Source organism: Chroicocephalus ridibundus, chromosome Z, assembly GCF_963924245.1.
Source record: "Chroicocephalus ridibundus chromosome Z, bChrRid1.1, whole genome shotgun sequence".
NCBI lineage: Eukaryota > Metazoa > Chordata > Aves > Charadriiformes > Laridae > Chroicocephalus > Chroicocephalus ridibundus.
The window spans coordinates 54,657,247-54,669,350 of record NC_086316.1 but is presented as its reverse complement, the minus strand read 5'-3'; the positions used below and the strand labels follow the sequence as shown (position 1 = coordinate 54,669,350).

At 36.3% G+C, this 12,104-nt stretch overlaps 1 protein-coding gene across 50 annotated transcripts in view; it reads right to left on the bottom strand.

The window, feature by feature from the left end:
- PTPRD (protein tyrosine phosphatase receptor type D) overlaps window positions 1-12,104 on the bottom strand; it is a 1,281,778-nt gene that overhangs the window by 110,819 nt on the left and 1,158,855 nt on the right. For 21 of the 50 annotated variants that reach the window (XM_063321198.1, XM_063321199.1, XM_063321203.1 and 18 more), the window contains 6 exons: window positions 11,605-11,798; window positions 9,643-9,669; window positions 7,406-7,523; window positions 1,859-2,446; window positions 1,331-1,431; window positions 202-461 (listed from right to left, as the gene is read on the bottom strand). In XM_063321198.1, coding sequence (XP_063177268.1) covers window positions 202-461; window positions 1,331-1,431; window positions 1,859-2,446; window positions 7,406-7,523; window positions 9,643-9,669; window positions 11,605-11,798 — 1,288 coding nt within the window. The remainder of the gene's footprint in view (window positions 1-201; window positions 462-1,330; window positions 1,432-1,858; window positions 2,447-7,405; window positions 7,524-9,642; window positions 9,670-11,604; window positions 11,799-12,104) is intronic. The other 29 variants (XM_063321206.1, XM_063321224.1, XM_063321208.1 and 26 more) reach the window with 4 other exon arrangements.

Here is a 12,104-nt window from a genome sequence, read left to right as displayed (position 1 = left end):
AAAATTCCTTAGCTGTTCCTAATAGCACATGCCTTCCAGCCCTTTCAGCAGTTTTGTTGTCCTCCACTGGACGCATTCATGTACCGGTACCATTATGAAGAATAAATCCCTGGTCCACCACTACAGCTCTAGATTTAATTAACAGTAAAAATAATCATCTTTCTGGAGACAAAAACAATGGTATGTCATTCATTCACTCACTTTATATTCTCATTTGAAGGTACTTCTGGAAGTTCCACAGTTATCATGCCGTCTAAGTTGGTCTTTCCAATGAAGACTGGCTTGGTGCGAAGCACGTCTGGTGCAGTCTTTGCTGTCACTCTGTGCTGAAGACCCCCAGCACTATTCCCTCTGTTCGTCAGCACAAATGAATATGATGTCTCTGGCTTCAAGTTAGTGATCAGCTTTTGTGTAGCACGTCCATCAACCTCCACGACCATTTTCCCATCATCATAAAGGATCTACGTTAATATGTAAATTGAAGGTGGTTTTGGTTACTAAGAGAAGGCAACTGATACTGCCACACTGAATTCAGGAACGAACCTCAGCTATAAATTTAAAATGAAAGTTACTGGGCATTTTAGGCTGTAAGATAGTACTGAATTCACTACCGCAACTAAACTCACTTTCAGGGATAAAAAGGAACTACATTAATTTATAGCAGTGTAAACACTCCTAAAATCCAATTTCACTTATTCAAATTCAGTAGTTTTCTTGAACCCAGCATTTATATCAAGGCACACTTTTTGTTAATGGTAGCTTGACTTTTTCATTCACACTCCTTATACAGAAAGGTTTTTGCAACATTTAGTTCGTAAAATACTGTTCTTCACTCGCCACTGTCTGAGATGACACAAGTGATGAAGAATGATGACAGGCAGACTGCAGGTTACATTGAGTCTCTTTATCTGGCTAATGTGGAGTAAAAGAGTTGTAATGCAAAAATATTTTGTTGTTAATGTGAGGAGACAAAACCCAAAATGGTACTCAGTTACAGTCACTACAGAAATGACTAAAAAAAAAGAATAAAATTATTCTTTTCTTTCACTGTTTTCTCTAAAATATGGTAGCAATGAACTACAAATTGAAAAACTGTTCATACCATGCATAATAGCCAGTATGATCCTGACTTGGAAATAATGACACAACAGTGGAAACCTCATCTTGCAAAACAACTGAATTTAACAGCTTGTGTCAATATTGCTGATTAGTTTGCATTCTTAAATACAGCAATACCAAAAAAATCCACATGTTCAGTAAGCCACTTAACCAGGTGAATGACATTGTCTATAGTCTGTATTTTCTCTTGTACAAATGGAAAACAACTTACTTTGAAAGGCAAGGCTGAATTGTAATTTTCTGGAATTTCCCAGGACAGCAAAACAGATGTCTTCATTACTGCTTTAACATGAAAATTTTTTGCAAACACTGCTGGAAAAAAAGAAACAATGTATATAAACAACATCTTGGAGCTTAGATCTTGCCATATTTCCACTGCTACCTGGGAGTATTAGCTTTCCATTTAGGTAAAACCAACAAGGATTCACTTCTCCTACCTGTTTGTTCATATTTAAATATCACATTTTAACTCATTCTCGCTCTTATCTAGTGACAACCCAACACGTACATTTTCCTTACCTGAAAGAATTGTGAAGATGTTAGCCAGAACCTGCTTGGCAAGGGACAACTGAATTCTAAGGCATCCAAAACATATTAAGATTTACATACTTTACCTTTTGTGTTTGATGAACCTATTTTTATGAATGGGCCGGTCAGTTTTATTTACAGCTTCAAAAACACTGATATCCCAAGACCGATACTCCTTTAAAGGTCAACGCCATAAGCAGACAAATCCTACCTTGATCCACGGGTAGTGTCCTGAACTGGACACTTGGACTATATGGACCAGGCCCTTTGCTTGTGTGGGCACGTACTTTTACATCATATGTGGTATCTGGTTTTAAGCCAGAAAGTGTCATAGTGGTATCAGCAGGAACAACAGGGAGTTCAACTGGCTGGTAAGCAACATTGATATCTCTGTACAAGATGGTATATTTGGTGATAATGCCATTTCTTTCTGCCAAGAGTGGCATCTGCCAAGTTAATTGAACTGATGTAGAAGTAGAGCTTTCCGAATGGAGATTTTGGGGAAATCCACTGGGAACCTCTTCAGGAACAGAAATCTCTTTAACCATCTCCTCCCCAAAGCCCACTTTATTTCTAGCTGAGAGCCTGAAGACGTAAGAAGCTCCTTTGTGAATATCTGTGGCTGTGAAGTGATCTTCCTTCTCTGAGAACTCCATGGTCGTAAATGTATCCACGTCTTTGCGACCAAACTTCAGCCGATAACCCTGCAGCGGGCCAAAAGTGTCCACAGGAGGGTGCCACTGAATTAGAGCCGTGTTCATCTGTGTGTGGCTAATCACAAGTCGAGGTTTGCCTGGAACTGTAGCACAATGTTATTTAAAGATGATAAATACAAACAGAATTGCATGTACAATTCTTAAGGCTAGTTTTAGCAGGAATAGGGATAAATTTTCTCTTCCCTCACTTTTAGATCCACAAATTACTGTCTTATGGGAGAAATAATACCTGCCTCCTGCACTATAGTCATACAGTATAATGAACTATGATAGTAAAGCCATTTACTGTTTGTTGTCCTCCTCCCTTAACAATATTTCTAAATACAGAGAACATTCAGAGGCACAGGACTTAGGCACATAAGTCAAGAAGTAAAACTTCAAACAGACATCTTATGAATGGTTCTGTCTCACTTACAAATCCTTGCTTGCAAAAAAAGAGTATTGTCATAAGTATTCATTAATTTAATCCAAGGCACATTTCTGTCATTCCTGTAAATGGAAAAATAATTAATAAGAATAGAAGTAGTAGTAGTAATAATAATAATAATGGAGAAATTGCAAATTTCTAGATGTAGCTAACATAACTTTTGCCATTGATAGTTAAAATGTGATAGAAGTGGAGTCAGACCAACCTTGTCATCAACTATCACTACTACATATCATAGAATCCTATTGTTTGACCTTCTATACAAATCGCCTCCAGCATCGGCTGTTTCAGCTTGCAGTGGTAGCACAGTTTGGAATTTAATTTTTTGTTCGCCCCATATGGTTTTGTTTCCAGCATGGTCTTGCTGCTCTTGAACTGGACTTTTTTTGAAGAAGACTAAATTGGAGCTCTTCTTAACTTGCACACCAGATACACTAAATCCTTAATTGGGACCTATTGGTCAAAACTGATGATTTGTCTTTCACAGAAGTTCAGACTGTAAGTGTGGTGAGAACATTCTGTCTAGAGGATCAAATTAGTCCAAATTAAGGGCTTATGTGGTGTACATTTTTGAAGTCTCAATATCAACTGCTCTCATTTACTGTCTCTATTGTATTTATATATTGATTTTTATTTATTAATGCATTTATATTCATATATATATATAAATTTCATTTATATTTTCATTAATATTCCTATTTAAAAAGAGTCTGTTTCTATTACAATGACTTATTTGATAATGAAGCATATCCATAACTATTTAGAAATTTGGTGTTCATTGTGTACTAATGCCTGACAGGTCAAGAGACTAGAATAGCCTTGGGAGTAGTACCGCCATGATAACATAGTCTCCCATGAAGACTAATTAGTTCCATCTGCATTCAAAGCCTTCCCACGTGAATGTAACTGCTGCACTGTGAGCTTTGGTTCCTGTATTTAAACACTTCAATGGATTTTATTACTTATCTTCAGTTCTCAGGCACCCAGCAAATCAGATTCTTGTCAGAAGTTCTGACTACCATTCCATAATGAATTAGGAATAAGGAGGGAGGAATGGCATGGCTTGAAGAAAATTATGCATTTAATAAGCTCTTTTCTCATTTTTTCTGTCTTAAGTCGTGACATTGCTTCTAACTGCCTAAGAATTATAGTTAGTTTTTATATAATTTTTCCAAATATCCTTCCTTTTAAATGTGTAGTTCACCTGTAAGTATTATTCCTAGGAATTTTGTAAGTTTTTTCCTACACTTTCTGCTGTGTAAAGAATATCTCTCTGACTAGTTCTGACTTTTTCCTCATTGATTATTATGAGCTGTGAAGGCCTTTTGCAGGCCGTATTTTTCTCTACTTTATAACTATTACTGAAACCAATGGAGCATATGAAAGAGAAGAAGAGTCCACACAAATAGAATAATTCCTCCTTCAGCTTTCTAGAGGAGAAACTGCTGGAAGATGTCACTACATTATTTTTGTGATAAATTGCTTTTATTTCTTGTGGCAGACCTCACAGTTAGAACTATTTTTTAACCTTTGTGGTAATTACAGAAAAAGAAAGAACGAAATTACTACTTGCTTTTGATCAGAACAGCGGAACTAATAAAGCTTACTTATCCAATAAAACACTCTATGATTAAAATGGTAAATAACAACAGTCACTTTTTAATTTTTAATATCTGATTTTGCAAAGTGAATGAATTTCCTTTTTGTTAACACACAACTACTGACGGAGAAAGAAAATGTTTTCTCTCTCTCTATTTCCAGATAGCTTTCAGTTAACATGTTCTTTTAGTGTGATCACTTATGAATATTACAGTCTTGTGGGACAAAAGGCAGGATTCTGTGCAGTCCTATATACAGTAGTGTCATGGAATAGCTCTATCTAGAAACTTCTTCTGATAATAATACCTGAATTTGCCATGAGCCCAAATGAAGTGAAATTGCCCATGAAAAAATATATTCTCTGATCTAGTGAAGTCCACCTCCATTACTACACAGTAGGATGCCCCTCCACATCCCTTTGCAACAGTCATTACACCAAACAGGTGTAATGGTATGCCATTCCTAGTAGAAGTTTATGAAAACTGCCTTTGCCAAATTACATGAAGTAATTTGTTTCTGTTAGCTGCTATACAGTACACTACTGTCTTAATGTAAATTTTCTGCTCTTAGCTGAAATCTGTATTTCAAGATTGCTGGCCAGCACAGACAGTAAATTCCAAACAATGGACAAGCTGTTGTGCTATGAGATTCTTCAACTATTATTACCTGGAAATTAAAGGTTTGATTAAATTCTTCATAAAAATTGTATTATATTACTGACTAGTATGTCTTAAGGTCTTGTTATCAAGGTCTTGTTAATCAATCACTTATTTTATAACTTCTGGCCCAAGTAATTTAAAATTTTCAAATATTTTGACTTGAAATGTTCAGTAACATTTTTTCTTCCATCTGATTTCAAAAACTAGGAAAGTAAACTGAATATAAGACAAAAATACACTTCGGAGTGAAACTATTAACTGTGTTCAGTGACTTCACTAATAACTGCAGTCACCGTACTGTAGGCTCACTTATATTTAGTGAATCTTTCCTATCTAAAAATGTAAATGATACTTTTATATCACAAACTGGACACAGCTGAATAGTTACTTATCATCTGAATAATTTATGAATAGTAAGCTTCTCCAGTAATCTTTATTCTCCTTTCATATCTCTAATGGATATGAACTCACTCATTCCAATACAGCTGCACCTGACTTAAACCTCTAAAAATTAGATGTGAAAGTCAGACCCTTCATTTCCTTTACTGTAGCATTTGAATAGCACCTTTTTAGGAAACAAAAAAAATCAAATGGAAACTATTAGAAAATAGCAGGGTATATTTGAGACCTACAAGCTCCTGCTATTAATGCGTCATTCACCTGACTCATATACTCTCATATAAAGGTGGTGAGCCAGAAACCCTTGGTACTGACTATATTTTATTGCCTCCTTTTTCAAAAACCTGCATATGAATTTTCCTTATGAAAAAAGCTCAACCACAGCAAGCTGTAACAGCAAGTGAAGAGTTGTTCATACAACCTGGAACGTATGAAGGAACAAGATGGTAACTAGCTGTTATCCTAGAGAACAGGAACAAACATTACTTGTCCACAGGGTGAAGCAAACAGCAAGAACAGTTTAATACTTATTACATTTACAGGCATGCCTCTGATTCTCAATTGATTCTCAATTCTCTTCAGTCACTCAGTGTTTCATGGGACATGGGATTTGTTCATCTTAAAGCACAGAAGCTTTAAGTTTTGCAAGCAGGTTTGCATAGTCTATGTATATGTCCAGGAACTAAACAAAACATATTCAATATAATTGTGTTTATTTAAATTGGGACCTGAAATTTAAAAATAATAATGGATCAAGTGTCTTTTTTCTTAAATCAAGTTCAAATCCAAGTGAGAAGTATATATCGCTTTTTTCCCCAGAGCATGAGAATTCAGGAACGATGAGAAGTTGCAGGGTAAGCTTCAGCATCAGTTAAGATTAATGACTAGAAAGTACTCTAAAAGCTGAAATGAAACTATAGGAGATATGTAGCCAACAAGACTGAGATTCTTCCAAGGAAGCTGATGAGACAAGTTTCCGATATTAGTACAAGATGTGCTTTACATTCAGTGATTGTTTTAAAAATTGAGTCAATCTGTATAAATACAAATACATATGCCTTTTGGACTTTATATATTAATATAAACAATACATTGTTATTAAGCGACCCTGTAATGGTGCTACAAAAGTTTCCATGTGATTGTAATGGAATAACCTTAACAGCCACACTACAAAACTCAGAAAATTAACATCTACAGGCTGTGAACACCTGTAGGTGAATACCACACTAAGGTTGTGGTGCTATCATTTGGTTAAGCTGTGCCACAGTGAACCATTCAAATTTTAAAAACTTGTTCCTCGTCTGAAAGCAATTCAGTTCACCCCATCAGCGCTAACTGAAACAGATGAATTGTTCATGCAGTCAAGATACCCACCATCTAGTACCACCTGTGATCTAATGCAGACTGAACACAGTGGCATGGCGTATTTTGCTCCAGTTTATGCTTCAAATTGCCACGGAAGCAATATGTGTTTCAGGGTTTCACAGGTTGGACTTTAATTCTGTTTTCTAATTCTCTGCTTTAATAATCACACTCTTCTGAGATAAGTTGTGGCTCTAATACAGATAGGTTCTTTCAATGTTCTTACTAACAGGCAGCAGGATTGCTGCTCTCATATAGAAGGGCAGAAAAGCCCTTCACAAGTTTTTAAAATATCCTTCTCAGCTCTGAATTTCTATTTCTTCCTCTCCAAGAAGATACCAATCAGAATGGAACTGTTACTAGAGAGTATATAGTTAAGTATTGCATTTCAGCCGTACCTTGAACTGAGAAAGGGACAAAGAGGGACACTCGTTCCTTTTTCATCTAAACAAATGAAGGGACAAATACTGAAGCAGAAAAACCTATGTCCTATTAACACTTTTTACACAACAGAAGACTTCCAAATAGTAGGAGCAAAATACTATCAGGAAAAGTCAAAGGATTTATTCAGAAATTAACGCATTTGTGAGTATTACCTGCACCGGTAGTAGATACAAGTTTAGGCTTGCTGCGTGCTCCATCACCTTTTGTTGTATAGGCTGTCACAGTGAAGGAGTATGTAGTTTCAGGCTGAAGGCCAGAAATTATCATTTCCTAAGATGCAATAAAACAAGAATAATTTATTAATAATAGATTATTTTCCAGGAGAGCATGGAATCCTTCAGACAACCCCTGTATATTACATACAGTGCACACGCGTTTGTGCTACTGGCAGTGAGAGCAAGCATTTGAGAGCATCAACAGACTGTTCTGTGTGAAATACTTCACAATGCAAGATGTTTCACCCACTTAAGCAATAAAAGACAGCACACGTCTAAATAGCATGCCTCAGGCAGTTTAAGGCACAAGGCCAAAGGCTTAGTGGTGTGAACAGTGAATAAAGCCTTCTGAAATACCTTGCCTGAGGAATACTACTGATATGGTGAAATGCATGCATATGTAGGTATGAGAAATTCTGTTAACTTAGTCATTTACAGGACATCACTGATATAGTTATAAAATGCCTAGTAAGAAGAGTGTTGCGTTTGTATCCGCTCTTTGTAAGTAATGATGGTTTAGCTGAACAAGAAAGCCTTGTTACTTTCATAACACTCTTATTGCAACCTGTGTTGATCGTTGGATTGTGCATCTAAATATCTCAAAGTACTTCAGAAACAACTCACTCTTCAGGTCTAAAAGAACTACCTAAAATACCGTTACAAATCTTGTCAGCGAATAAATCTGACGACCCTCAAATGAATGACAGCAGCTACAAAACAAGTAGCTCTTCAGCTAGTACAAGTGAACAGGAGCAAGATCAAACTGTAAGTGTCAAAGCAAGGGGAAACTTTTTACACATGCATGTGCACACACAGACGTGTACACACACAGGAGACGGTGAAGGGCCAGCTACCTGAAATGAATTAAACTTACATCATGCTATAAGGGCAGCCAGAGGAATTTAAGCCTTGACACTCATGAGACAAATACATTTAATGTGTAAATATAAAAGGACAGTATTTGGAGGCAACTGACTGGCCCAAAGTTCCCAACTCATCAGCTTCCATTCTGTAGCCACTGGACTACTCCTTTGCATTTTCACGTGCTTGAATGGATTTATACTAAATGTCACTGCTGCCAGAGAGATGGTCTATTTATGCATCTAGAATAAATAGGAAATGTGCAATTACACACCCCTCAGATGCAAGAACCATAAAAGTTAATATAAAAATTATGGGTCAGACTATCCATGGTAAGTGGATTTTTCAAGATAGTGGGTATGAGCTCAGTACAGATGTGAGTAGAATTCAGCATTGTATTTACAGTCAGTTATTAGCAATCCAGAAATAACAAGGTAATGATCAGAATGAATGGGCAAAATAGTTCAAATAAAATAAAAACAATTTAAAAAAACTACAAACCCTCGCCCTCCTTAGAGTCTATCTCAGAATTTAATTGACCCTAAATGCCAAAATCAGTAAGACAGACTTCTCATCTTCACAGGAAACTGCACCTAATATTAACAGAAAAAAATGGTAAAAAGCAAAACAATAAATGCCATGCTTTTAAACAGTGATGAAGATATTAATCTCTTCTAAAGCAAACAGTACTTCGTGGTGTAAGAGATAGGACTGCATTGTGTTGTCGTTAAAAAGTGTGATTGGGATACAGCAAACACTATTATTTAGGCATAAACACTGCAGGGTATTTGGCTTTCCTGATAGCGTACAAAATACATTTGTCAAATAACCAAAAAAGAAAGCACAACTGACTTCAACTTTCATCTACACAAAAAAATTTAACCTTAAAATGAATACAGAAAAAACTGACTGCTGCTAAGCAACTCTGAACCAACTTTTATTTTTCTAACACCTTCTTGTAAAGAGGAAATTGTGAGCCAATGTTAGTGACAGCCATCAAAAACGAGAAAACACAAACCAGTTCTGTACATTTTGGCATCATGCTAAACCCCAGAACAAGCAAGCAACAGTAGCCCCCACTCTCCCTGGGAAAAGAAAAAAAAACAGAAAAAAAGTACCATAAGGGAAAAACCTTGAAGTTAGGAGCATGCATTTGTGCAAATCACAAAAAAAAAAAGAAAGGAAAAAAAAAAAGCCCTCGAAGAAAACTCAAAAAAAAAAAAAAAGGAAGCTACAAGCAAACAAGCAAAAAGAAAAGAAGAAATCCCAAACCCAATGCACACTGCTTTTCTGGCCAGTCAAAAACTACTCACATGTTCAGTAGTATCATCATATTCCCACTGATTTAGAGTAAAGAATGTTGGAAGGGAAAAAAAAAAAGAAATGAAGAGATTTGTAGCCTGGTAGAGGTAATGTTTTCTTCTTAATAGTAAAATAAATATGAAAGATGTCTGCAAAAATCATGTACAATTTGAATTAATCATGTAGAATGACGTAGAATTTGGTTAATGAAATCAGGCCAGGCACTTTTAATTCCATTTCTGCTCTCCCTAAAGAGCAGCCACTTCTCTTTCCTTGAGAGATGAAAGAAGTAATGAATCTTCTTGTACAATGTAGTAATATTTTATAATAGATTGTACTAGCAAAAGCTACCAAGGCAGATTTCAAGGCCACCTGATTTATTTAATCATGTTACTAGGCTATATGCTTGAGTTTCCTAAATGAATTCTATGCCTTATTTAAATTAATAGCAAGATTTTTTAGTCTTGAAACTTAACCACACTGATCTTTTACCATCAAGGTCTTCATACCTGCACAAGCCCCGATCACATGTATCACAGAAGCATGACAGGCAGGAAGGAGTGGCAGGAGAAGAGAGAAGGTGACTATCCAGAGTGAACCAATGGCAAACAGGCAGGTCAAATTGAAACTTGGCAAAAAAAGAAACACGATTTTTGCCTTTGTGGTATTTGGGCTCCAATATCTCATCTAGTCGCCTATTTATGACTTTCTAGTATTTAAAAATAATTTTAAAAAAATTAAACTACTACCACATGGAAAAATCTGTGCAAGGAACCAGAGAAACAAAGCGCAGCAGCATTTCCTTCCCACCTCCCCACCTGTTTCTATTTCGCTCTCCACTGAATTTAAGCTGTAAGGACACCATGTTTTGCAAAATAGGTAAGTACATAGAGATAGATAGACAGACTGGCAGGTAAAACTGCAACAAAGACCTCCAGGAACAGAGAAAATACTTAGAGAAAAGGGTCATCAGCAAAACACCTTTGTAGGAGACCTGTTCTTGAAAAAGGTATCCGAAGAGCTGAAATTTAGAACTAAGACTGGAAGAAGGAACAAAATAAGCCAAAACCTGTTTATTTACTCACACAAAATCCTTAAGAGGCATAACTCTTTACTTTATGCTAGGTCGATAATTTCTTATATTTCCAGTCATTCCTGTCATAAATTGAGAGCTAGCAGTGAGAGGTGTGTACTTGATAATAGTTTCAATGTAGGATGATTCCTCCAGTACCAGCAGCTTTAGGAATATTCGGTTTTACAGAGCATTAGTGTATTCCAATCAGTAAAATCCTGTTTTAGAAATTTTTTAAACTTGATGTGATTGGGCTTTTGTTTTCATTACGTCTCATAATTTATAAAACCGATGGGAAATTTTGCAATATACGTAAGCCCATACCTATTTAAACTAAGCTTCTCATTTTATTGCACAGTTATTGATATGAATAATGACAAGTATAAATACCTCAGTTATTTCTTAAGTTGCACTGATAAATTAATTTCCTGTGAAACATGTAGTGAGGTGAACACATGCTAATGACAGAAACACTGTACTAATGGGCTAACACAGGCTCCTAATGATTCTAGGTTCTCCACTGAAACAAATAAATATCGGGTGGGTGGATAATGCGGTGCACAGTTTGCTACATTGACTGTGACCTGATGCTGATGCTGATCTCCCTGATGCTTTAAAACTTCAGAGCATAGTTATAGGACGAAGTCCTCAGATTTAAGGGAGCCATCAGTATGACACAGTTTAGCATTTAGTTGCACATCTATACAGAAAAGGATGCTTAAGTTTGTCCCAAGAACCTTTATATGTAAGTATTCTGAAAAAAAAAAACTGTCAGAGATAAAAAGTGTTAGCTGGTAAGCTGAAATACAGAAAGGAAAAAAAGTGGTAGTTCTGGATAACTGTCTGGTACACTAAATGTTTTCATTGTGACCTAGAAAAGAACATAAAATGCCCTAATTACCTGTGCATCAGCCAGCATGATGTCCTTCAACGTGGGCTGACCCTTTGGCTCTCCATTTTCCATCCTCACGTAGTGGACCTGGTATCCTCGGATCTGACCGTGCTGCTTATTGGGTACAGGTGAGCGCCATGACACTTTAACAGCAGTAGAGTTGACAGCCTCTACCTCGACTTTGCGAGGAGGACCACTAGGAACTGGAACAACATCATTGGACAGAAGAGAATTACAGGCACCTGTCCCACCCATGTCTTTTGCTTTATTTTTTAAAAGGGCAGACTCACTATGTTTTCTTTGAAGAATACAAATTGTTCAACAAATGAAAATGCTCAACCAATCTCCTCTACCTTTCAGTGAAAAGATCAAAAAACATGACTGATGCAAAAAATGGAAGAAAAAAGAGTATTAGAGAAATAGAAAAACATGTAAAAATGTACAAAAGCCAAGGAAGATGCTTTGAGATTCAAAGCATTATAGTACAAAGAGATATTTTAATCATTGAA